Source organism: Natator depressus, chromosome 18 (genome assembly GCF_965152275.1).
Source record: "Natator depressus isolate rNatDep1 chromosome 18, rNatDep2.hap1, whole genome shotgun sequence".
Lineage (NCBI taxonomy): Eukaryota > Metazoa > Chordata > Testudines > Cheloniidae > Natator > Natator depressus.
Window position 1 is genome coordinate 12,524,940 of NC_134251.1, and position 27,666 is coordinate 12,552,605.

The 27,666-nt window shown below is 42.4% G+C and overlaps 2 protein-coding genes across 5 annotated transcripts; one reads left to right on the top strand and one right to left on the bottom strand.

Annotated features, from left to right (window-relative positions):
- DFFA (DNA fragmentation factor subunit alpha) lies at window positions 1-13,900 on the top strand. Of its 3 annotated transcripts, XM_074933991.1 has the most exons (7): window positions 1-289; window positions 1,622-1,783; window positions 2,547-2,680; window positions 3,683-3,872; window positions 4,081-4,235; window positions 5,231-5,430; window positions 13,233-13,469. In XM_074933991.1, the coding sequence occupies exons 1-7, from the start codon at window positions 163-165 to the stop codon at window positions 13,441-13,443; spliced, it is 1,179 nt and encodes a 392-aa protein (XP_074790092.1). In that variant the 5' UTR covers window positions 1-162; the 3' UTR covers window positions 13,444-13,469. The 3 variants fall into 3 exon arrangements, with proteins under 3 accessions (XP_074790092.1, XP_074790093.1, XP_074790094.1); XM_074933992.1 differs by lacking the exon at window positions 5,231-5,430 and having other exon boundaries at window positions 2-289; window positions 13,233-13,900; XM_074933993.1 differs by lacking the exons at window positions 5,231-5,430; window positions 13,233-13,469 and adding an exon at window positions 4,702-4,943 and having other exon boundaries at window positions 6-289.
- Window positions 11,145-27,666, bottom strand: CENPS (centromere protein S). Of its 2 annotated transcripts, XM_074933994.1 has the most exons (7): window positions 27,537-27,666; window positions 25,750-25,873; window positions 24,282-24,315; window positions 20,116-20,182; window positions 18,713-18,848; window positions 13,041-13,112; window positions 11,145-11,560 (listed from the first exon to the last, which is right to left on the bottom strand). In XM_074933994.1, exons 1-6 carry the CDS (start codon window positions 27,594-27,596, stop codon window positions 13,042-13,044), a joined length of 492 nt encoding a protein of 163 aa, XP_074790095.1. In that variant the 5' UTR covers window positions 27,597-27,666; the 3' UTR covers window positions 11,145-11,560; window position 13,041. The 2 variants fall into 2 exon arrangements, with proteins under 2 accessions (XP_074790095.1, XP_074790096.1); XM_074933995.1 differs by lacking the exons at window positions 11,145-11,560; window positions 13,041-13,112 and having other exon boundaries at window positions 18,187-18,848.

Genomic DNA, 27,666 nt, shown 5'->3' on the forward strand with positions numbered 1-27,666 from the left:
GTGGCCCGGCTTGCACCGGGGTTGGGTCTGTGGAAGAGCCGTGCTCTGGGAGCAGGACTACAAGGTCCGGCATACACCGGGCTGGGGCTTGTCTTTGGGCTGAGGTGCGAGGGGAGCGGCTTAGCTGCCGTTGCTCCTCAGCCCCAGGGCTAGGAGAAGGAGATGGCGGGAGAGGCTCCCGGAAGCGGGGAGGGGGTGTCTCCGCGGAGGCAGTGCCTGATCCGGCGGAAGAGCCAGCGGGAGCACCACGGCGTGGCGGCCTCCTGCCTGCGGGAGCTGCGGAGCAAGGGTGAGGGGGAGCGGGACAGGGATCCAGGTGATGGGGGAGGGATCCTGTAGGTGGGGGGAGGGGCAGTCTGGGAGAGAGGGAGCTGGGGGGGGGGCAGGGAAACAGTAAATGGGGGCGAGTCGGGGAAGAAGGATGGGGGGCGGGGGGGTTTGTTGCAGTCCCCCTCCCCTATCATACTGTGCCGCCTGCATTACTCCAGCGAGCCTTTCCTGTTGTGGTGGCCCCCCTCTTTTCACAGCTGGGCAACCCCACATTGGTGTTGTGGGGAGGAATCGGGCATAGGAAACAGGGTGTGAGGGAGGTGCCGTGTGACTGGGAGGGTGCTGGGGTTAGATAGAGCAGTGGCTCTCAAACCTTTCCAGATTACTGTACCCCTTTCGGGAGTCTGGTTTGTCTCACGTACCCCCAAGTTTCCTCTCACGTAAAAACTACTTGCTTACAAAATCAGACGTAAAAATGCAAAAGTGTCACAAAACGTTACTGAAAAATTGCTCACATTCTCATTTTTTTTACCATATAATTATAAATCAATTGGAATATAAATATTGTACTTTACATTTCCTTGTATATTATATAGACCAGTATAAACAAGTCATTGTCTATGTGAAATTTTAGTTTGTACTGACTTCGCTCGTACTTTTTATGCAGCCTGTTGTAAAACAAAGCAAATATCTAGATGAGTTGATGTACCACTGAGGCAGAGATTCCCTTTGCCAAGGTGCTGATAGGCACTACAATCACTTAAAACTGTTGACAAACAATCGATGTGTGTTGCTGGACAAGCCTTGATACCTAGTGCAGCTGGAAAGGCATTCTTAATTATTTGTGTTATCTGGTCTGGCTGGGAGAGCTCCCAGCCCAACCTCTTGACGCCCACCTGTTTCTCCTGGATCTATCCAGCAACATTTCATGAGTCTGTCTGTCTGACCTTTCCACCTTTTATGTCGTAGACCAGCAGGATAGAGGATTAAAATTGAGGACCTCTCCTGGTGTCAAGATAGGGAGATTTGGAAAATGTGCACGTGAAAATGTAGTTTCTAGGCTGCTCAGCCACATTTGGCCCTGTAAAGGAGGATGAACTCCCAGGAAAGGAGCATTTTTTGAGCTTGTATCAGGAACAGCATTAAAAATGTGGATTGATGGAGACAAATTAGTAAACATAAACCAGAGAAGAGTTGATGTACAGAATCTGCATGTTGACAGGGGCCATTCACTTACCTATCCTAGCGGTAGCCCCAAGGGAAATTTGTGTCTGTCATATGTGCATAAAGGACAGTGTTTTTGCCTTGCCAAACTTCCTTCTGCCTCACGAAAACACTTTATCTTCTGCAGCCTGTGACATTCTGGCCATTGACAAGGCCTGGGAGCCCATCACCTTAGTTCTGGCAGAGGATGGCACCATTGTGGATGATGAAGATTACTTCCTGTGTTTACCGCCCAACACCAAGTTTGTGGCACTGGCCAGGAATGAAAAGTGGACCAGCAGCTCCACAGGTACAAGGCTGGAGGGGAACATATTGTGATGGAGTTCCCCCGCTTCAGGGTGCCACCTGGGACTGGGGTCTCACTGAGCTTGCCACACTTATGTCTTAACTTTCCAGACACCAAGACCTCCACTGAAGATGGACTGATGACTCTGCTGGAGGCCTAGTTTAAGTTACCACCTCTGCACTCCCTCGCCTCGGGCTTGAGCGGAGCAAGTGTTACAGACATGGTGATACTGGTCCTTTGCCCTCCTATTCACTTACAGAAACTCGCTTGTGCTGAAAACTGAGGAAAGGACAGATGATGATGATGATTATGGTGATGATAATTAAGGGGTGGGAAGAATAGCAGCCAAGATTGAGAAGAGGTGTGAGGGACAATTCTTTCTTCACAGGAAGTCTTGACACAGACACCATGAAAAGAGACTTTTAAAAAATGCTTTAAATGTTAAACACCCCATTCTCCCTCTAATCTCACATAGACAGGTCAGTGCAAGAGGCTGAGTCCAAAAGGCTAATGATTATTTCCTGGAAGCAACATTTTGAACGCTCTCTAATTCTAGTATAGATTTCATAGCTGTGATTCCAACTCTGAGGTAAGAAAACCCCTCTAGCTCAAAGCTTAGAAGCTGTTTAATTTACCACATCTATCTCCTGTTCAGCAGCTTTGTTCATACACCCCCTCAGTAAGGGCTTTTTGGATTTTGTTGTTGTGATCTTTGCAACCATGAGTTTTTCCACTCTTATGACTGTGGTCATTTCTCATGTGTCAGATGGGGGCACAGCCTGGCTCTCAAGGGAGTCCATAGATGAAGTGGATAGCGGTGAATCGAAGTGGAAGCATCTGGCAAGACAGCTGAAGGATGACCTGTCCAGCATCATTTTGATGTCTGAGGAAGACCTCCAGGTATAGTGAGAACCCATATGTCACACTTCTCTCCTTCCTTTAGTTTCCTCATTAGAAGGGAGATGGTGAAATCTTAGGAAAGGAAAATGCATACTGTTGACTTGGCTCTGGTGCAGGAGTGAAGTTCTGCTCTTGGGGAAATGTTCTCCCAATGGAATGAATGGGCTTTTGAAAATGACACTGTGTAAATCATTCTTTTACACACACAATACACCATCTGTTCTCCATTTCCTCGCTCACTTGATCCAGCATCCCTCCTCTCCATGCTGACTCTCATCTTTTCTACCTTCTCTCCCATATTGATGCTATATCCCTACAGTTTTTTGGTTCTCAGACATAGACTGATTCATCTCTCATCCCATGTGTTTTTTCATTCCTCACTAAGCTCTTCGTTCCTTCCTATAGGGTTTGTATCCTGGCCTCCAACCACACCTGTCCTTTTTGTTTGTCTTGCACTTTGGTCTATGGAGGGGTTTAGAAGACTTGATTATTGGTTCCAAGTAAATGATCGGCTGCATGCCAGAACACTTCCCGCCTCTTAACATCTGTGCATAACAGGATTTGGTCTTAATGATTGCTGCTTGTAGTACTCATTCAGCAGTCTGGATCAAAAGTTACTTTCCAAAAGCCAGTCCCTGTTGGTGTTGGCATGTCTCACTCAAACTGATCAGTGGGACTTTCGCTGTAAAATTGTTAGAATTTCTCTGTGTTGTTTCAAAAGTAGGCAATAATTTCACACCTTTCTGAGGGACATTTGACTGTAGGTAAAGAACTTTGGCTTGTGGGAGTGCCAGTTAGAACGACTTATAACCTGGCTGACTTGACTTGGAAATGCCTAATAAAACTTGCTGTATCCTTGCAAGGTTGAGACTTTGTTTCTCCGTACGTGTGACTTGGGAGGTATGCCATCTTTATAGCTCTGTTGTAGTCAGTCCGATAGAACAATTAAAATGAGGCTTACCTAAATCGTTCCATGTAGCAGGACTCCACTGTTTCGTTTAGGTTCTCATTGATGTACCATGTTCAGACTTGGCCCAGGAGCTTTCCCAGAATCAACCAAAAACCCAGATGTTACAGGACACCCTGCAGCAGGCGCTGGACAGACGAGAGGAAGAACGCCAATCCAAACAGCTTCTGGAACTCTACATGAAGGCCTTAAAGAATGAAGGCAGCATCTTAACCAAGGCATCAGGTAAGGAGCATGAGCAACTTTCCAGAGACATCTGAATGGGATTAAAGGGGAGGGGAAATGAGAGAGCTGCCTGAGCCATTGCTGCTGTGAAGGAGCTTGTGGTGACGCTGCAGTAGTTGGTGCAAACTGATCAAACTGCATTCCCAGCCCTCCACTTGTGTTCATGCTGCTGGCTACTGTTGAACACTGTCTCCCTGCTACTTTTCAGAACCTGACGCTGCACCCAGGGAGGAGATGAATGTAGTCAACACTGATAGCAGCAGTGCAGGTGCCTCCGCCAAAAGATCACTCAGTAGCGGGATCCTTGCTGCACTGAAAGAGAAACCTGCCCCAGAACTCAGCTTAGACAGTCAGGATCTAGAGGTTGGTAACTTTTGGTCTTCACCCTGTTCTAGGCAGGCTGACTGGCATCTCCCTGTGCAGAGAAGGGATGTGGGAAAAACTGTCCTTTCACCTCTGGAGACCCAAGTGTTAACTCTAGTTTAAGGCACAAAGGTAATGAGATTTGGTCTTCTCTCTCCACTTTATTAAACCCTGGTACAGTATGGTGATCTTTTGTTCAAAATCCCAGCACTGTGGAACCTTGCCACAGCATATGCTTCCTCCATGCGTGGAGCTCCCCTGTGGTATCCTGTCTTTTTCCCAAGCAGTACAATTACTCAAATTCCCTTCTCCCTGAAAGGAACCCATCATGGGAACTTCTTGTGAGCTTTGTCAACTGGTCATAGGAAATGGTCACCCAGAGTTCAAACTAGGAATATTTTACAAGCTAGCTCTTTGAATGCAAATCTGCATTTAGCAGTATTTTTTTTTCTTTTCATATTACCAGGCCAGCATAAAGGTCCCAGTAAAACAGAAAAACAACGTAAATAAACCCTTATCTTGGAAAGGTGAAGGTTTCTAGAATTGCCTCTCATCCTGAAGAGTTTTCATCTTGGTTGCAAGGACCTGTGACTTCCTTGTTTGTTTCTTTCTACTGTTGACAAAGGGAGTGAAAATGTATTGATTTTGTTTGGCTGGAGTTAAGTCATTCAGGCACCTACTGGACCTTTCCAGCTCCTAATTTCCAGATGCCAAGTAGAATTAAAAACAAATTAGGCTTGAAAGGTAGAAACTGTAAGTCAGGGAATTGTGAAGCTCAAGGATAAATGTGTTAGACCCCAGTGAGCTTTTGGTCTTAATTAAATATACCAAATCATTGCTTGTGTTTCAGCAGTTCTCTCATGGATCCACCTATTTTTACTTTGGGGGGAAGGGTTCAGTTCAGGAGGAGTGTACCACTAGAAGAAATTCTGGCTGTTGTAAAAGACAAGGTGTGGGGCACTGAGGATCAGTGTGTCCAACTTTTTATTTCACAGCTGGTTTTCAAGGAAGACACAGAAGCCTTGGCTCTGGCACTGTGCTGGGATAAGCAGAAGACTGAAGCTCTCCAACAGGCCTGTGATCAGGAGCTCTCCAGGCGCTTACAGCAAGTGCAGGCTCTACGCTCCCTGAGGAGTATATCAAAGGGCAAGAAAAAGCTGCCCTGGGGAGACTGGTTGAGTTCAAAACGCAAGAAGTAAGAGACTTTGCAGCACTGCTGCTGACAGTGCTTTAAATGTCAAAGAAACATAGGTCTCTTGTGTATTGGCGCCAACACAAGCAAATGGTGTGTTAAATTCCCCAAGTACCATAGTTTTCTGGTCATACTATGCCCTGCCTCTAGAGAACTAAAAACTGGGCTTGTCTCTGCCTCTGTGGTGTTAACAGACAGGTTTAATCCCTCTAGTGAGAGTCTAGAATCTCACGTAACCAAAGGCTTTATTTTTTTCAGAGTAGTGGTACTTGTCAAATTTTCTGTAAACACAACCAGTGTCCTGCTAAATGCTGCATTAGAGAGGTATTTTTGAATGCAGAACTGGGAGCCAGGTGCTCTTGAGTTCTAATCCTTGTCTCTTCCCTCCCGTCTTTCAGATGCGGGGAGTTACTTACTCAGAGGGGTACTGTGAGGCTAAGCCTTGGTGTACTCTTTAAGTTTTACTAGCATACCTATGTCAGGTAGGAGGGGGGAAATCACACCCCTAACCAACATAGTTGTGCAATCAAAGGGCCTAGTGTAGGTGTATTTCTACTAGCAAAAGAATTATTTTACAGGTATAGCTTACTCCATTCAGGGAACTGGTTTAAGCAAGAGAACTTTTGCTAGCATAAGCTGTGTCTCCACTTGGGGTATCTGTGGGTTTCCTCTACCCATATAGTGGCAACTCCTTTCAAGTATAGACAATGCCCAAGTTAGAGGGCACTTTAAACGCTGTGTGAGCATGAGGGTTTTCATACCAAATTCTGAGGCTGCACAGGAGAGTGCAGACCAAGCACGTTCTCTTCAGATTATTTTCTAAACAGAGTGCAATAGTGAGAGATGCAGTGTTCTCAGTGCCTGTTCCTGGTGAGGTTTATTACAATTTGTTGTAGTCAGACTGCCAGTGTGCAGACTTTTTCCAGCTACCACTTTATGTGGCATTGACTGAGAACTAGTCTGGGATCCAGGGACTTGAGGTTCAAATCCTGGTTCTGATAATCTCTTGCTGTGTAACTGATCAAATCATATTTTAACCTTTGTGCCATTATTTCCACATGCTACTACCTCCCACTGCGGGAGGAGAGTGAGAACTGATGTTTGTCAAGCATGCCGAAAATTAAAATGCTTGGTTTTTAAAGGGCTTCAGGGAGAAAACTTCAGTTTTGAGCCTGTCTATATTCCTATATTTTTATACAACATAATGACACTGTTCTTATTGACTGGCCCATTTTTTTTAAAAATAATTTGAAACACTTTTTTAATGGAGAATTTTAATATTAAAAGCTTATTATACTATTAAGCTGTTTATTGTGATGCTCTCACACACTGCCTGGCTTGCTATATATCTCCAAGAACATGACTGTCTAATTATTGGAAACACCCTGATATCACCCAAGCACCAAGGGGGCTTGTTGTCTCAGATTTTTTTTTTAATTGTAGAGTTTGTGGCAGTTAGCCTTCCCAAAGGTGCCATTTGGCCTTGCACCCACCTTAATGTTGGTAACAGTGCATTAGCACATACATTCTCTATTGATAGTTCTGTCCTAGGAGAGCAAAAGATAAAAATGCTGAAGCATTTAAAAGAGGTGGTGAATATTTAATATATACAATTATACAGTATTTCCAACATTGCAAAACCCATTAATCTAACATTAGATTAAGCAGTGGAGTAGATAAGTCACTTAATGTATAGCAAAGCTGAACATTCAGAAATGCCCCTTGTGTACAGATGTTGCAATCTAGCTTTTAATGAATGTGCCATAACTACAATGCTTACTGTAGTTATAATGAACATAACCCTGAACCAGTTCTAGTGTTTCTGATGTAACTTAAGCAAAAATCTGCTGTCTTATAGGAAAACTAAGTTTAACTTTTATTTCCTATAAAACCATGCTGAATCTTAATTAGGAGTAGGTGTGAGTTAAGGATGTCATTTACATCTTTCTAATTGAAAGGTATTACCTAGACTTAAACATGGAATCCTGATTGCCAAGAACCTACTGAAGTGCTGTCTTGTCTCTATGAAATAAAAGCTCACTCTTGGCCTGAACTGCCCCTTTCTTTTACAATGGAACAATACGTGTCCCTGAGTTGGACAGGGAAAACAATAGTTTATCACAATACTTTATTTTCCTTCTCACATTGTAAGCAATTTTCCTGCCACAGGAGATGGCTTTTCTCCTGTTGTAGGCTGCCATAGTAGCTGTATAGAATGTTTGTTCATGCTACTCAGGCAAAAAACCATGCCTTATTCAACTGTGTAAAGATAAAAAGAAAAGGAGTACTTGTGGTACCTTAGAGACTAACTAACCAATTTATTTGAGCATGAGCTTTCGTGAGCTACAGCTCACTTCATCGGATGCATACTGTGGAAACTGCAGAAGACATTATATACACAGAGACCATGAAACAGTACCTCCTCCCACCCCACTCTCCTGCTGGTAATAGCTTATCTAAAGTGATCATCAAGTTGGGCCATTTCCAGCACAAATCCAGGTTTTCTCACCCTCCGCCGCCCCCCCCCCCCCCCCCAACTCACTCTCCTGCTGGTAATAGCCCATCCAAAGTGACCACTCTCTTCACAATGTGTATGATAATCAAGGTGGGCCATTTCCTGCACAAATCCAGGTTCTCTCACCCCCCTCCAAAAACCATACACACAAACTCACTCTCCTGCTGGTAATAGCCCATCCAAAGTGACCACTCTCCTTACAACGTGCATGATAATCAAGGTGGGCCATTTCCAGCACAAATCCAGGTTTTCTCACTCCCCCACCCCCATACACACACAAACTCACTCTCCTGCTGGTAATAGCTCATCCAAAGTGACCACTCTCCCTACAATGTGCATGATAATCAAGGTGGGCCATTTCCAGCACAAATCCAGGTTTTCTCACCCCCCCCCCCCCCACACACACACAAACTCACTCTCCTGCTGGCAATAGCTCATCCAAACTGACCACTCTCCCCACAATGTGCATGACAATCAAGGTGGGCCATTTCCAGCATAAATCCAAGTTTAACCAGAACGTCTGGGGGGGTTAGGAAAAAACAAGGGGAAATAGGCTATCTTGCATAATGACTTAGCCACTCCCAGTCTCTATTTAAGCCTAAATTAATAGTATCCAATTTGCAAATGAATTCCAATTCAGCAGTTTCTCGCTGGAGTCTGGATTTGAAGTTTTTTTGTTGTAAGATAGTGACCTTCATGTCTGTGATTGCGTGACCAGAGAGATTGAAGTGTTCTCTGACAATTTCCATCCCACCATCAACCTCAGCCTGGTCCAGTCCACACAAGAGATCCACTTCCTGGACACTACAGTGCTAATAAACAATGGTCACATAAACACCACCCTATACCGGAAACCTACTGACCGCTATTCCTACCTACATGCCTCCAGCTTTCACCCTGACCACACCACACGATCCATCGTCTACAGCCAAGCTCTGCGATACAACTGCATTTGCTCCAACCCCTCAGACAGAGACAAACACCTACAAGATCTCTATCAAGCATTCTTACAACTACAATACCCACCTGCGGAAGTGAAGAAACAGATTGATAGAGCCAGAAGAGTTCCCAGAAGTCACCTACTACAGGACAGGCCTAACAAAGAAAATAACAGAACGCCACTAGCCGTCACCTTCAGCCCCCAACTAAAACCCCTCCAACGCATTATTAAGGATCTACAACCTATCCTGAAGGTTGATCCAACACTCTCACAAATCTTGGGAGACAGGCCAGTCCTTGCCTACAGACAGCCCCCCAACCTGAAGCAAATACTCACCAACAACCACATACCACACAACAGAACCACTAACCCAGGAACCTATCCTTGCAACAAAGCCCATTGCCAACTGTGCCCACATATCTATTCAGGGGATACCATCACAGGGCCTAATAACATCAGCCACACTATCAGAGGCTCGTTCACCTGCACATCCACCAATGTGATATGTGCCATCATGTGCCAGCAATGCCCCTCTGCCATGTACATTGGTCAAACTGGACAGTCTCTACATAAAAGAATAAATGGACACAAATCAGATGTCAAGAATTATAACATTCATAAACCAGTCGGAGAACACTTCATTCTCTCTGGTCACGCAATCACAGACATGAAGGTCGCTATCTTACAACAAAAAAACTTCAAATCCAGACTCCAGCGAGAAACTGCTGAATTGGAATTCATTTGCAAATTGGATACTATTAATTTAGGCTTAAATAGAGACAGGGAGTGGCTAAGTCATTATGCAAGGTAGCCTATGCTATTACTCTGAAACCTGTGTAAAGATAATTACTCGAGTACAAATTCAGCAATGAACTAGACCAGACAGCACCATGCTTTTCAGTTTACTGATTTTCCTACTGGGCAAAGAACAGTTGAAGGCTTGCCAGCTTTTTCATTATAAAGCCTTATATTCTGAGGGGTACATTTCACGCAAAGCTGAAACTTAGTAAGCAAAAGTTCAACCCAGTATTGAAGATCCTGTTGGGCCCCCATTTATGTAAGAGAAACAGAAGTTGCATGATGTGGGACTCTATCCTGGGAAGCAGTGACAGAAAAAGATTTGGGGATTGTGGTGGATAATCAGATGAATATGAGCTCCCAATGTGATGTTGTGGCCACAAGAGCTAATGTGATAACTGGGATGCATAAACAGGGAAATCTCAGGTAAGAGTAGAGGTTATTTCACTACTGTACTTGGCACTGATGTGACTGCTACTGGAATACTGTCCCAGTTCTGGTGCCCATAATTCAAGAAAGATGTTAATAAATTGGAGAGGGTTCAGAGACGAGCCATGAGAATGATGAAAGGATTAAAAACATGCCTTAAAGTGATAGACTCAAGGAGCTCAATTATTTAGCTTAACAAAGAAGGTTAAGGGGTGATTTAATTACAGTCTAAAAGTATCTACATGGGGAACAAATATTAGCTCCGCAATCTAGCAGAGAAATGTATAAAATGATCCAATGGGTGGAAGTGAAGCTAGACAAATTCAGACTAGAAATAAGGTGTAAATTTTAAAAATTGAATACTTGATCATTGAAACAATTTACCAAGTGGTGGATTCTCCATCACTGACAATTTTTAGATCAAGATTGGATGTTTTTTTCCTAAAAGATACGCTCTAGGAATTATTTGGGAAAATTCTATGGCCTGGGTTATAGAGGAGGTCAAACTAGGTGATCACAACACTCCCTTCTTGCCTTGGAATCTATGAAGCTTACTCTTAATTTATACTAAACAGTAATGAAAGATGTGTCTCATGTATAGGTTAATGTTGACACAAAAAGAAAACTACTGGTAGTTGTAACAGCATTAAAGATAAGGGTGCAGATATTAGAAAAAACAACACAAACTAGGTCTTCCAAAAAAAATTTAAACTAAGAGAAGTGAAGTCTTTCCCAGAGCAAGCTTTACAGTGATGTAGTATAAAGTAGGAGGTTGTACCAGATAAAGGTATGAAAAACCTAAGGAGCAAGAATAAAAAAATAGCATGATCCTTGCAGCTCCACTATAGATAATACCAATGTAACTATTTATTAAACCTGCTCCTGCAATCCCTCCTCCCCTTAGAGAATTTTGGGGAAATGAGAACTGCAGGATCAGACCACGAGTTGTTGGGCAGTTGACATTTCAGCCTTTTATCTGAACAAATAGTAACAACTTGGTACTTTTCAAGATGCTCAGTCTCTATATTTGCACTCCATTTCAATCATAACATTATTTCTGTCTATACATTTCTATTCAATTTTTATTAGAGAATGAGGATGGGGAGAGAGAGTCTAATCACACTTATTACAAAGAGATAGTATTTGTTCACAGAGAATCAGTCACTGATAATATTCATCCTGACGGAGGCAGCTGTTGCTAAAGCCACTCTAAAATAGAGCTTCAGGAAGCTATTTTGTTAGCAGGAGGAGAAAGTCTTCCGGAATAAGTTCCTGCAGGGGGACTTTTCCCATGCTCGAGGTTGTTGAATGGCAGACCTCTCTTGCCGGTTGGCCAGCTCTACCTCCTCCTCCATCAGGGATGTGTCCTACATCTGGGATATCCAGTCAACCAGTGCAGAGAGGAAAGTGGGCAAGGTGCTTCTCTTTACATCTGTCCGTTCCTGCAAGTACTTGTAAAAAAAGAAAGAATTATTAATCTTAGGGGGAGAAACCCTTCCTCCAAGTGACAAAGGGAAGCCTAAAGTGTGGCTGAAAGGCACATCCTGGCACAGAGAAGAAGGTCACCTAACATCTACGTCTGTACTTCCAGCAACAGTTGCCAACTATTTCTATCAATGTATTTCAGCGACACTGGGGCAAGCTAGCAGTGTGCAAAATCATGATTTCCCAATTACTTTTTTTGCATGCTCTGAGTCCAGCAGTAAGACATTAGGGGGATACTTAATGTTCATAAAACATTGAATTCTTCATTTGAAAAGAGCTGTTGCTGATCACAATATTATCTTTAAGTCAACACAATAATTCAATTCTCATATGGAGAGGTAGAGCTGTTCCCAGGGCCATATAATGATAGCTTAGGCATCTTAAAGGAACACCAACTGGAAATCTAGTCAGTTATTAAGAAGAACTAAAAGATATTGCACCTGCCAATTTCTTTGGTCATACAATCATCTTCCTTTTTGTTTTAAAATTATTTTATTTTCCCTATTGCTCAAGACCCAGGCAAACAAGCTGCTTATATAAAAGAAATGGAAACTGCATACACAGTAAACTGACTTTTTCCCTCTCTAAGATTTCAATTAATAGTAGTCATAATGTTACTTGCCATAGCAGGTATAAAAGACAGAAGCATTATTTTTAATGTGTCCTTTTAAAAATTCTGTTACTGTCTTCAACATCCTTTAAAAGTCTCACCAAAAAAAATGTCAAGAGCTTTCAGCTAATAAAGTACAATGCTGTAGCTCATTCTATAATTTCAGTGAAAAATCCTTTTTTAATGGTCAAGTTTATGTACTGGTTCTTGGATCTTTTTCAAAAGAGTACAGTAAATCAAACACTTAAAGCTGAAAACTCTTTAAATGGCTAACTTAATGACATTTTTTTAGAAACTAGTAAAAGCATTCAATTATCTTTATAAATTAAGGCACTTTTTTAGTGTAGACACATATAGGCAGCTAAGTGACTAGGCCATTATGTTATTGGAGTATTCAGTTCAGAGCCAGAGTTCCCTGTCTGGGGCTGACAAATCTTTTACGGCAAGATAGTGCTAACGCACTTCAACAAACTGCAGCTCCATTGAGTTGCGACCATTTCTGGGGTGGAGGAAACAGCAGCTAACTGACACAATGATTGTATGTGTATGTTGCGGGGAGGGGAAGATTTTTGGTCAGGGACAACGGGTCAAGCCATTATGCTTATTAAATTTCCCTAGGACTTTAGTGTCAGGGGAGCACAGACAGGACCCCAATGTTGAAAGTCTCATCTAAATGATGTACAAACAACATAGTACAAACAAGGCAGTTGTTGAGGCAGGTCAGCTTTTTGGTACTCTGAGGAAGTACCAAATCCCCACTACAGAAAGGACTGGGATAAACAAGAGGAAATAGAGGGCACAGAGCAGAAAAAGGGGGAACTGAAACAAACCAATACCTCAGATTCTCCTGTTATTAGATCCTGGCAATTTGAGTACCCTGTGGCCCCAGATGAGAAACTCTTGTTCACCTGGGTACAGTGCAAAGAAGAAGAGTGAATAACAAGCATTATAGATATAATGGGTTTTTATCCATTCTCCGCTTACCTTGCTGTCTTTCAATGTGTGTCTTTCCTGTATTGGACATGCAGCAGCCCCCATCATCCAGGAGACAGAAGTCAGCAGAAGAAACAGGCAGAGTGGTGGATGTATGTGGAACACTGCGTGATAAGAGCTCTGCAACAAGCTACTTCCCTGCCTCGCAAGTTTGTTTTTTTTTTCTTTGGGCCGGAGCAAAACTTCCAGCTCAATTATTTTTATATTACAGTAGCCCCTCTTTTCTCAGCTTATGCAGTGACGTGAAAAAACCAAAGAGCAATTAACTTCCCAACAATACACTGTTTGGATTTAACCCTTAATTAGAGCTTCTGGATTGTGCTGCTATTAAAGTGTGTATTTGCTGTTAATTTAAGCTGCATATGCATTCTGTTTGCTAAAAAACCCACATCATTTCCTCACCATTATTCCTATATTCCAGGCAGTCTTGAGTACAAAATAGGGTGATTTAGCTGCAAATGATTCATGAGGGTGGATTTTGTGCATGGGTTTGGTGATGGGAGGAGAGGCTGCAGAGTCAATTTAAAGGCAGAAGCATTGCGCCTTACACTATCCTGAATGATCAAAGTTTAACCTCTAACATGGCAAGAATCCTCCACTGCAGCAACCCACTGAAGTCATGGGTTTAAAAAATGTAATGATTAATACATCTGAGCAAACTACATCCTGGAAGGTTTCAGAGTAACAGCCGTGTTAGTCTGTATTCGCAAAAAGAAAAGGAGTACTTGTGGCAGCTTAGAGACTAACCAATTTATTTGAGCATAAGCTTTCATCCGATGAAGTGAGCTGTAGCTCACGAAAGCTTATGCTCAAATAAATTGGTTAGTCTCTAAGGTGCCACAAGTACTCCTTTTCTTTTTACATCCTGGAAGTTGTTTCTTCCTTGTGGTCGCCTAGTCAGAAAGAAGCTGCCCTGGCTGAATATCCTCATGGAGTGACATGTCCTGAGTTGCCCACCTAGCCTCAATGGTGGTTTGTCTTCTAGGACCATGGCTGCAGACTCAACTGTTAGGATATAGATATTTAGGCCTGTCTGTAAAGGCCTGTACTCTAAGAATTTAGATGTATTCTTATCACTTGGCTAGTTATAGAGATATAAAAGAATCAAAATCACTGCCTGCCGGTGTAAGGGCCTTCTCTTACTGTGACAGTCTGAGGCCCTGTTCTTAGGCTAAGGCCTTTGGCTAAGCAACAGAGGCAGCCATAAACTGGGAAGTGACCGGTCACATCCTCACATTCCAAACTAGTCACATTGAAAGAAGGTGCTATTGGGCTGTTAGGAATACAATCCTGTCCTGATAATGACTATCGCCTCCAGAGAAAGGGAAGTGCCTAGAAAATGTAAAAGGAAACTTAGTTTGATAGCATCCTCTCTGGCAAGAACTCACTTATCAATAGCTGGGATGTGAAATCCTCACTTCTGTATTGTTTTGTCATTATAGTTCCCACTCTGCTATTGTTTGTCTGCATAATCTCTGTCTGGTTCTGTGATTGTTTCTGTCTGCTGTATAATTAATTTTGCTGGGTGTAAACTAATTAAGGTGGTGGGATATAATTGGTTACATAATCGTGTTACAATATGTTAGGATTGGTTAGTTAAATTTCAGGAAAATGATTGGTTAAGGTATAGCTAAGCAGAACTCAAGTTTTACTATATAGTCTGCAGTCAATCAGGAAGTGAGGGGGTGTGAGTGGGGGAAATGGGAACAGGGAATGGGGGTGGGGAAATTGGAACCATGTTTGGCTAAGGGCAGGAATGGGAACAGGGACACAGGTGTAAGGCTCTGTGGTATCAGAGCTGGGAAGGAGGATACTAAGGAAGGAAACTGGAATCATGCTTCCTGGAAGTTCACCCCAATAAACATCGAATTGTTTGCACCTTTGGACTTCGGGTATTGTTGCTCTCTGTTCATGCGAGAAGGACCAGGGAAGTAAGTGGGTGAAGGAATAAGCCCCCTAACATCAACCCTCTTCAAAGGGAGCAGAAACCTTGGGAATGGATACAGCTCTGCTGGAGGGTCTGTCAGAGAAGCCTTGCTTTGTTTAAAACAAGTTTGAGATCACTTACAATTAAACAACTGAGGTGTTTTTTCTCTTAGTGCTGTGTAGTGTAGCTATCTCACTTTCAAAGGCTTCCATTCCCTTCACAGAAGTGAGCAGTAGCATCACAACAGTTCTTTGAAGAAGATGTTAACAGGCAGCTGGAATGAAATCTTGAAATGCTAGGGATCCACCAAGAGCATCTAAAGGGGGAAGGATGCAGTTTGGATCTGCCTGAAGTTCTTTGGGGGAGCATATGAGGCTCACTCAATTTCTTTCCTACACCCCAACACAGCAATAGTTGGAACCTTTGACAGACTGAGTATAATTTGGATTAAGGAGTCCTAGCAATAATTTGGAGCTAGAAGACAGAACTGAAGCCATACTGGTCTTTTGGTTTGTGAATGTATCCAACATATTTAAACCGTATACTTTGCATTTGAAAGAGATTTACCAATATTAACTAAATAGCTGCCACCAGTCATGAGGTGTATAGGCTCTGTCCAGCAGTTGGCAAGGAAAGGGTTAACCTTCTGCCTCGAGGAAGCATCAGTCAGCCCAGAGTGCAGGAGTTTGCAGGGAGGGCAGCTGTGTAGAATGAATTATTTCTCCCTCCCAGGTCATTATAAGAGGGGTATACTCTGGGGACCCAGAGCCTCTAGGGCTTTATCTACAGTAGAGAAAATGTCTGTGCTATGACTGGACCCCCAACATGTTTAATGTCCACACTAGTCCTCCAAATGGTTTACATGCCTATTAAATATAGCTGTTTTGATTAGGCTTGCCTTCAGCAGAACTAAACACCAGTTTAATCTGCACAATGTAAGTGCTAGTGTGGATGGCACTAAAATAGTACCCGTAGTCTTCCACCTACTGTCACACAGGGCACTACAGCTTTTTCAGAATCTGTTTCTTCTGTGGGCCTTGCCAGGAACTGTGGGAGATGTACCCAGAGAACACTGCCACTGAAACTGTTTAGAGGAGTGCTAGTGTGGAATAGTTCAGAACACTAATCAGCATGGGTCTATTCTCCTCCCTCTACCTTCCCCCAAGTTAATTCTTTAATGTAGACAGGGGAGAGTAATATTAGGGAAGGAAATAATACTCAGTCATTCCTGGCTCTTAAATTCTGTGCTGATTCCTATAATGACAGATGATCATCCCCTTTCTAGAGATGGTAAAACTAAAGCTGAAAAAAGTTGCACAGAATCACATGGCAAGACAATATCAGAACTGGGAATGGATTTTAGAAATCCTGATTCTGAAGCCCCTTCTCTAATCAATAGTCTTTGCTATGCTACTTTTAGATCCTAATTCTAAAAATATTATCCTGTCTCTGCAGTCTTGCCAACCCTGAACCTTCAAAAATCATGAGTCATGTTTATTTTTTAAAAATAGATTTGGGGTTCTTTATATTTGCCTTCTAGTTTCTGAGCCTTTAGGGTACACTTAGTCATATTTTCAAGCTTTTTTCCACAACTATGAGAGCTAGACACTTTTTTTTTTTTTAAATGAAAGCAGAGATTCTTATGAAATCACTTCACTCCAGGAACTCACGTTTTATGAAAAACACCAAATATCACAGGTGTTGGCAACACTGTCTCAGTTGCCATAATGCTAAGAAGCAGTTAAAGACAACTCCATGCTGAGTGCAGTCTGAAATAGTAGTTTAAAGAGACTCACTCCTCATGGAGTCAGTTCCACCCAAAAATTCAACAGCTGAAGCCTTCCACAGCTCATATAGGATCAAATTCACACAGCACCAGAAATTCTGTGGAGCAGACAGTATCAAAAGGCAGATCAACCTCAACATTAGATACTTCTCTGGACTTTATTTTATAGCCTCTTCCCCAGAATGGCTAAATAAGTAATCTGATTAAAAAAGTGAATAAATTAAATATCACATGGAGTAGCATGAGGGCCCAAATGACGAAAAGACTGAACGTCAATGGCACAAATGTTCTTAAGGATATAACACCAGGGTTTTGGGGTCATAATCAGCCCAGACAGCCACATGTTTCAGAATTCCAAATATTTCTGATCTGGTTGGCTGGTGTAGTGGGTAGTGCTCTGCACCATCATGACTCCAGAGACTCCAGTTTAATTTTCAGACATAACCCCCATTTCCCAGCCCCTCTGAAGGTGACAATGCTATGGAGGTGTCACACTCAGCTAGATAGCGATCCCCTGCTGGTTGCTTTGGAAGCAGCACTGAAGCTCAGAAGAGCTGCTATTTCAAAGCTGCTATTTCAAAGTTCACTGGGGACTGTAGGGACCTTTGAGGAACAAAACTTGTGTGGAAGCTCCACACTCAGTCTTAGCTAGAGCAGAGGGGCACAGAGTGTGGCACGCAGAATTAGACAAGTTATCCAGCTGAGGCCTCACCAGGGGTAAGCAGAATGGGACAATTACCTCCCAGGTCTTACATATGACATTATCTTAATATGCCCCAGAATGATATTAATCTTTTTTGCAACTGCATCACATGTTCAAATAGACACAGGTTCATTGAGCTGAGAAAGTCCATAAGGCAGAGTGCTAACTGGGACAGCTCAGGATGAGTGAGCGGCACAAGATAAGTCTAAGTTCAGGAAAGGGCAAAAAAGAAGCTACTAAAGAGGCCAGTCTCATCCCCCTATATATTAGAATCAGAATAATTATTTAGAAATGACCCTGAATCATAGGTCCACCAGTAAAGAAGGTTGAGGACACATCCAGTAGTAATCCAATGCTACATTTGACTTTAGCCAGAAGGTCTGGCAGCAGCAGAGGAGATGAACTAATCTTAGGATATGTTGTCAGTATCTCCTGTTTCATCTAAACACAAGGGCTTGAAGTACAGCTTGTTCATTCTAATTAAAATAAGAGTGTTGCACACAAGTAATTTCACTTGGGAAAATGATGCAGGAAAATCTACTTTAATAGCCAAAAACAACGACAAGCATGAGTTATGGCTGAAAAATCGTTTATACACTTCAACAAAGTAGCAACCAACAAGTGCGGAGTATCACAATTCAGACTGGCAATTTGAAGAAGCCAACCACAAATGACATGGAGGATTGCCAGAAAGCGCCCTTCACACTCTAGATTCTTTTACGTGGCTAGGCAAAGGATACCTTGCTTTAGAGTTTCAAGCACTCAATAATAAATTCTCTTTTGGGAAATATAAATAGAAAAACATGAAAATATGGCAATACTTGTCTTTGTAAGCCTTCCTTTGATGACCTCTAAAAAGCTTTTGGTGTTGATGCCTGTTTTTGCAGATGGAACTAAAACATTAATCGTGTTCACCTAAAACCTAAGGACTCAATGCTGTAGCTACCCCACAAAGGCAACTCCCAATGGAGTTCCCATACAAATAGGCTGCAGTTGTTTCCCTAGGATAGTATTGGATCCTTACTGCTCCATGTTTCAAAGCAGATTGCAAGCAAAGAAGTGGTTTGAGAGGAAGATCATGCCATGTTGGAATCCTCACTCTCAGCCATAGCAGCCTCCACCTGCTCATCAGAGGTTTGTCTTCCTTTTGCTGCGCTGGACTTCTTTTTCTTCCTCTCCTTTTGTTCCAGATTATTCAATGCAAGCTCTTCACTCTTCTGGGTGATATACCTTAGCTAACAACAGAGAATTATTAATCAGTCATCTGCTGGGGATTAGCTAACAACAGAGAATTAATCAGTGATCTGCCTGTTCACGCACCCTAAGAAAAAAAAGCTGGCCAACTTCCTGTCTACAGACAGAAACATTCCACTCACCAGTAGGGCCAGGCACCAGCTGTCCTATTTTTTGAATAAAACCTTCATTTTTATTTGGATTTTCTGTAGCAACATCCTAGAGAACTGAGATCCTAGTGCTGGATCAGTGCCTTGGCTTCGATGCTGTACCTTGTTCCCTTACTAGCACACAGTTAGTAACAGCTATGTTTACACAGATTTGTAGCTAGCACAGTTGTGGTTCCAGTATGGAGACAGCACAATAATCTTGTTTCTCCTCACAGACACTCCACTTCCAATTAAGTTATACTGCATCTGGTAGTTAGGATATAAAATAAAGCTCCAGTCCTCACCAATTCTTCTGAGATGGGCTTGTGTCACATATCCCACATGGACATAAAAAATTACCCAGATAAGGCTAAAATTAGCAGCTGAGGCACGTTTGCAGAGAAGTGTACAAGGTTGCACAGAAGTATCTGTTTAGATAGTAAACTCCTCAGAACAAGGACTCTGGTTTCTGTGCAGTGCCAAACACAATGTTGGTGCTTAACAAATACTTGTTCCAATGTGCAGGATTTATGTTCTCTTCCTGATGACGTTTAGATGCTTACCAGGATAGCTGTTACATGTAACAGCTAAATTATGTGGAATGCACATCAGATCTCATATAGGCCATCATATGACAGAATATTTACAGAAATCTGGGAAGAATAATCTCCACTTTACTGATGTGTTAGGTCATTTAGCAGCTTTGATGAGATTTCCCTGACCCGAAACTCAAAAACATGACAGGAAAAACAAAAGAATCTCTTTCTAAGTCTGAAGATATTGTAACATGTTCATTGGAGGTTATGTTCTGCACCAGGAGCCTCAGCAGCTTTGCTGTATCTAGAACACGGCTGCTGCTCCAGCTGTAATCAGATCTGTGCTATTATACTGAGGAAGAAATGTCAAAAACTAGAGCAGGATACAAAAAAAATCAAACTGATCACCAAGGATGCTGGTTGGGAGATTGGTCTTGCCACCCCACTATCCGTATCTTTTTCTGCGTTATAATTTAAAAGCAGGTGTTAATAATTTCACCACCTGTTTTTATGCAGATGCTCTTGGAAATACTCGTGTAATTTATTAGGAATAAAATGGAGGGAGGGAAAGGTGTTAATCTCACCAAAGAGTTGCTCCTCCTGGCCAAAAGCTTCACATCTTCTGAATTGATTACAGTTCGTTTTCCATGCCTGCATGAAATTAAAAAAACAACCAGTTTGCAGTATGTTTGCTGAGATCTGTAGCAAAGGGGTGTTAAAAAACACTAAGTAAAAAGGTCTGTACACCTAACCATGGGCTCTCTCACCTGTATCTGACCATCTTAGAATGAGATAGATCAGCAAGAGTCCCCAGCCACTCTTATTTATGATAATAAGTGATATTTAGACAGCACCTTTCTTTTTATCCAAGGGTCTCAACGCTCTTTACAAATATGGATATTATCCCGATTTTGCAACACCCCTTAGGGTGCTAAGCATTTCACAGAAGACTTAAAAAGAAACAGTCCCTGCCACACAAGATCTTACAAGTTAAATTGATGAGGAAAACAGGCATCAAGCGTTCAAGCCACTTGTCTAAAACTCACATAGTGAATCAATTTCAGAATTGGGAACAAACCCAAGTGGTCCGGACTCACAGATCCTGCTCTAAGCCACAGTTGTTTGAACCCAAGCAGTCTCCTAAAGCTCTGCTGTTCTTGAGACAAACTCCCATGTCCCCACCTGAAAAAGGTGGCAGTGTCCATGGAACATGTTAAAATGGTTTTAAAGTCCTTCCTTGAGGAACATATCCAAAAAATTGCGATGAAAAACTGTACCTCTGAACCAGACCCCTCATGTGCAGAATTCCACAAGGATCAATTATGTCGCCAGTCCTATTCACCTATTAGCCATTATGAGAATTGGTAAGATGACAGACTCCTGCACCAGCAATACGCAGACGACACATGGCTCTACTTCTCCTTCACCACATGTGACTGTACCACCACTGCTAAGATGGCCCAGGGCTTTGATTAAATCAGCTCATGGACGAACAGAAGCTGGTTCAAGCTGAACCCAAGCAAGACTAAGGTGATGCTGGTGGGAAGAGGAAAACACTTTGAGGAATTTGCAGTTATGGTGCAGTCTCCTTTGGTTGAAGGTACACAACCCATAACTGGACAATTCAGTCCATTGTTTAGGAGGGCTCTTGGGTCCTCGCTGATGCTAAGCTCTCACAAAACAGCATCTATGAGAAACATTTTCTACCATTTCCAGTTGCCTATGTCTGGGTCCTAGCTAGTCACTATTTCTAACTCTGGGTCTATAGGTCTGAGTTTAGGGGTGTGACCTGCTGACATCCTTCCTTGGGATGTGGGATGCGGGATGCTATAATACAGCTGCCTAGACCCTGAAACCAGTGGCTTAGATTTCCTAAGCCTCCCAGTCACTCACACGTGCACCCTGAGAGTTCCTGTGGGAATTTTGGCTTTCAGTTTACTCCCTTCGGAGACAACATAGTAGGAAAGCAAGGAACACAGATTCAGAAAGGAAGTTCTTAACCACAGAAACTTTTCTCTTAAGGCACTCGAGAGTCCCAGATCCTGGAAAACAACAAAAAGTCCTGAGACACACCCTCCCATCATCTGATCTCACTCTCCCTGCAAGTCTTTGTTACACACTGTGACAGTCGGCCCCCCTGCACAGAGAAGAACCTTGCTCTTAAATAGCACCTCCATCTCTCTGCCACATACTCGCACTGAGAAGCTCCAGACCTGGGAGTCAACTTTGCCCCTTTCTTGTGGGCCCCTATGTAGAGAGACTACTGTTCCATGGGGGTGTGCCAGTAGTTGAGACAATCAAAATCGGCAGCCTTAGATCGCAGTCTTGATGGCTTATCAGTCCTTCAATGAGATATTAAACATCTTTCCCAGGCAGTGAGCATTTCCAGGATTGTGCAGTCACAGCGCCCAATATTTCCACACATAGTATGAAATAAGTTCATAATCTGACACAGACATCCCATCCTGTCACACTCACCACCATCCACTTCAAGTGCAAGGCACATTTCTTCAGCTAGCCTTCTCTACCACAAACAGAGTAGCAAAAAAAAAAAAAAAAAAAAAAAAAAAAAATCTACCCAAACATTACACATAATTTCCTCTCTAGGAAGAGAATTAGAGAGAAAATGAACCACACATGACAGATGTTAGTCACACATCTTAATGGTTTAATGGAAGGTGCTCAGATTCTACGGTGATGATGGCAATAGAAGAATCTATATAGAACATGATTTTGGCAATTAATTGATCTTTAAATGGTAAATAGGCCCGATGGGATGTTAGATAGGGTGGGATCTAAGTTACCACAGAAAATTCTTTCCTGGGTATCTGGCTGGTGAATCTTGCCCATATGCTCAGGGTGGGGCACGGGTCACTTGCTGGAGGATTCTCCGCTCCTTGAAGTCTTTAAACCACGATTTGAGGACTTCAGTAGCTCAGACATAGGTGAGAGGTTTTTCATAGGAGTGGGTGGGTAAGATTCTGTGGCCTGCGTTGTGCAGGAGGTCAGACTAGATGATCATAATGGTCCCTTCTGACCTTAATATCTACGAATAACTGAAAATTGGCACCTCAAACAACGCAGCTCCCTCTAACACCATCTTAGGTTACTGGGTCAGTTTTGACGCAGAGTGCCACCTACTGAATCCCCAGCACCACTTTAAGCTCTCTAGTTCAGCCGAATAAGACACCCCCATACTGCTAAGCGTTCAGAGCTTGTGAGTCATCTAGTCCCACTCATTTAGATGATAATGCATTTCCCTGTCATCTAAAGACACTGATTTAAAGCTATCACTTGAAAAAAAATAAACCCTTCCAGTGACCCAGAGGAAGAAATGTGCTGGCAGGCAGCCACACAGGCAGATGATGTAACACTGGGAGGGGAAGGCCTCTTGAGAGGAAAGAGGCCAGGAGAAAGCAATTCTGAAAGAGATGTCCCAAGTAGCACAGAACAAGGTGTAAGACAAGAGTGAGGAGGCTGCAGGGGGTGTTTAGGAAAGAAGCCTTGGAAGAGCAATGACAGTAAAGATGTAGATGGGGTGAAGTTGTGCAGGATCTTGATGGAGGGGACAACAAGCTTGAACTTGATTTCAAAGATGTGGAATTCAAAGAGGGGAATGACACAGTCCCAAGAGCTGGGAAAGGAAGGCAATTTTAGCAGTAGGGCTTTGTACAAGCGGAGGAGTGGCAATAAATGAAGGGATGTTGAGAGAGCAGAGATACAAGGATGCTTGGGCACTTCATGTTATAAGAGTAGAGTTAGATACCCATCCATTTAAAGCAAATACACAGATGACCCAAAACAGAGATTTTAAATCCACAGGGTTTTTGCATACAGAAATAATACAATGGGGAGGAAGGACTGTTGGCATCAAACCTGACTTGTTGGTACACTGAAAAGCTTCAGCCTCTACAGTCCTCAGTCATTCAAGTGGTTTCATAAAAACTTTCAATAACAATAATTTTCTGTTACCCACAGTTCTAATTGAACAGATGAGCACAAATCACAGGCACATCACACAACAGAAGTTTTACAAGTGTAAAACCAACTACTATTAATCTGTTCTTCAAGAAGCACGACTAATGCTAACAAGCACAGCAAAATGATAACCTCTGACTGTGGTTACTGTGCTGTATTTATCCAGACATCTGCATGCAATTACATTAGAGAGAACACAATTCACACACAAGACTACACTCAGGAAGCAAGTTTCAGTACAAGGGCTTTATAATTCTCTAGGTAATTTATTTATTTGGTATTGTGTATGGTTTTTTCCTTCCTTGGTACAAACTGACAAAGCAATTCTGAGACCAACGGATAGGAGGGGGAAACACAAGCCACAGTACTATCCAGAGTCCTTAAGACACTACTCACATCCATTAAACAGTTTCTGAGTCAAGCACTCAGCAAACTTTGGAAAATGCCCTGACAGTTTTGAATCAACATTACCAATACAGACAGTCCACTCAGATGAAAAAAAATGACACTCTTGACCCCAACCAAACAATGAGCACTGAATAAAAGCTACATTCTAATTCAGAATGGCTTCAGTATCTGTTACCTAACCTCACAATCACCCACCAAATGAAAAGCAGGCTGGGCCCCTTGAAAAATGCCGAAAGTACAGGCGCTCTCAAATACAAGGGGATGGGGGAAAAGGAAAGAGAGGTCATTCTGTATCCAAATATATCACCGAGTGAGAGCAAAAAACCAAGACTTTGTAAGGATTAAGTGTTCTTGCAGTACCTACCTTGCGAACATTTCAAGGTCTTTTGCAAAATTTTCTGAAAGAAAAATTTTAAAAATACATTTCATACAGTTAAAACACTTCCTAAAGTCAACAAGATTAAATCTATTTCATTTCTATAGCAATTATTGTGGCCAATAATGTCTCATGTACAAAACACCATTTGACTCAAAGCATTTCAGAAAATACATTTAGCATTGTTGCTTGTAAGGTCACCATCCTTAGGTATAAAGGGCAGCACCCATGCAAACAGCAGTGTAAAATATGACGCACAACGGTGCGGGGAGGTGATGGATATTTTTGGATAGGGACACCAGGGCAAGTTTCTGTGTATGATTATATAATAACAATAAACTTCTGCTCTTACAGACATTGCCCTGGGACCTTTTACATCCATGCAGAGCAAAAAGGACCTCACATTTTTAAGGCCTCGGTCTGAAAGACACAAACAGCATTATACTCAACTTATCTACCTTGGAAGTATGATGGGTTGCGTTGTTCTGCTAGAATTTGAAACTGTGGTCCCATGAGTTCAAGTATTACAAACTTGAATATTAGACCCTTAAGCCATCTACATTGGCCAAACACCTCTGGCTAATCTCAAGTGATTAATGTTTATAAACCTCTATCAGTGCTAAACATTATGATGATTTCATGTGACACGGCTGGAGAGGCCCAGTCCACATTGTGGCTCTATGGCAGAAGTTGTACCTGGGGAGAAAATGACACCTTTTGGGGCTAATACCCAACTGTTACAAGAAGTACCGTGCATACAAAGTAGCCATGGCCTTGTTTTAAAAAAAACCAAAAAAAAACCCACATTCCATTAATTGCATTTATTTATTTCAAAGACTAGATATAAAATAGCAGTGAAGGCTTCTGGACCATTATACATGATAATTTCTAGTTAAGGGGAGAAATGAACAATAAGCTGACTTGGTAAGTAAACCCAGGTCAGAGAAATGCTAAGCAAGCATAAGCTCCTCAGATGGCCCAAGAGTTTATATAGCAGTTATCATGCAGAACCACCTGAAGCATTTTCAATTTACAAAAAAAAAAAAAAATAAATAAAAATAAAAAAAATGAAGTGTAGAAAACACTATTTCAAGAGACTGAATAGCTGCACATACAATAAGAAAGGCAAGCCTCAACCCCGCAGTCCGAAAAGGCTCTCTCTGCTTTGCACTATCAGGCATCAGCCAAAACAACCATGTTATCTGAAACCATTATCAATATACATTCTTGAGACCAGTTTCTTAATGTGGGCCATTTTCTTGCATAGATGAGACCATATCTGAGGTTTCATAAACCTTGTGTTAAGTACCCCTTCATGCCAGGAAAATAAAGTTAATATTTCTTGTACTCTTTAAAAGTGACCCAAGACACAGTCTAATTCCAGTTCTATTTTTTAAAAAGCACTTAATCTCCACTGATTGTTCCTGTGTACAAATATAGATATGTATGGACATACCACATTGCCTGAAGGTGATCTCTGAAATAGCTGCAATGGTTTGTTTGCTGAACTGAATGCCTTTGTCTTCTGCAACTTCTTGGCACAGACAACCAACAGTGTAGTGAACTGCAGCCTTTAGCCTCTGAAACAATCCAAAACAATTACACAGTTGACTTTACATACCAATACACCACCTCTCAAGTAAATTATAAAGAAACATTCACTGACTGAAAAGATAAAACATACATCATTGTTTAACAATACAGAACAAATTATTGCGACAGCACATTTATGAAGTGTGTAGTGCCATAAGTGGGTATGATGCTTTAAAATACAGACAAAAATGGATTCCCTTACCCTTAAGGGTTACAGTCTAAATTAAATTGGAAAAAAACAAGATGGGAAAGGACAACAGAATCAACATAAAATATATTGGGAAAGGTCTATGTCCCTTAAGAATATCAAAGACTTTAAAACAAATTATTAATCTTTATTATTAAAATCAAGTAATGAATGTTCGATCAAATCACAGCATCAATCACACCTTGCCCTTTGCTTTTCCATTACAAATTACCTACAATAGTTTCTGTTTACTTAGGTTTGAAACCAACACTTTTTTTTTTTTTTTAGTTTACAATGAGCTCAGACCACCTTTGTACAATTGATCTCATTTGTACTGTGCATGTGTTTACAAAAGTAAATCCTATTTATGGGCCTGATCCAGGGAGATGCTTAGCATCTTTATGTCCCATTAACTTCAGAAGGATGTCCTTAGGGCCTGACCATCTGAAAAATACTTAGGCCTAGATCCTCAAAGGTATTTAGGCTCCTAACTTTCAGTTATTTCAATTGATGTTAGGAGCCTAAATACCTCTGAGGCTCTGGGCCTTATATGCTTATGTAGAGCTTGCTACTCTGAAGAATCTATGAGATTACCCTCAGTACTAAGCACTGCAGCAGGTGGCAAGTGGCTGAAGAATCAAGATTTGAGTGGAGATGTATACTCTGTCCAATATCCACAACTTAATTTTGTGGGAGAGAGCCAGAAAAATAACAATAAAAATATTAAAAGGATAAATTAAAGGACAGCATCTTTGGTGCTCTGAGGCCTTCTAATATTGTTGAGATGTACTCATATTTAAATGCTGGACTTTTTTTGTTTCCTCTGGACAATTTGACTCTAATTTGATTCTTCCATTACGAAACTGACAATTTAGCGACTTGATTTATGTTTAGGGTCTTCCAGAAATATACTGTGAATTATATAACATAGAACCATTTACTGCATTATAGCACAAAAGAGGCTAGTCATGTATCAGTTCAGATACTGGCATAACATTATTGGACATACCCAGTCCAGCATAGAAACACATGGGAAGACGATAAAAAAGGGGTGGGAATAGCATCCATGGGAATGGATGGGGAGGGGAAAAACAGACAGAGCTATTCCTAAAAGCAGGTTGTGGGGCGGGGGGGCGGATAGTTAGGGAGAGGGAGCAGACTTAGGGCAGTTGGGTGTGGAGGAACATGACCCAAGGAATGAGCTGGGAGAGGCCACCCCGAAGTGATGGGAAATGGGGGCGGGGGGCTCCTATCCCAAGGGGTTTGGGCGAGGAGGGGAGGCAGGAGCGCCCCAGGGTGACTGGGGGAAGGGACAGCACCCTCAGGGGCTGTGTATATACGGGGGTGGGGGGGGGAAGACACGGGATAAAAGAGAGGGGTGACCATTCCCCTCCGCTCCTGACAGCGAGAGGCGGCCTGGCGCCCCCAGGACGGGGCCGGGGGGGCGTCACCTCACCCTGTACCTGGGTGTGTAAGAGGCGCTCGCGCTCCCGCTCCCGCTCCCGCTCCCCCTCCGGCTCCATGGCGCGCCCGGCCTGCTCTCGCGCGAGCGCCACCGGCGGAGCCCAAATCTCCCGCCCAGCGCTCACGGGG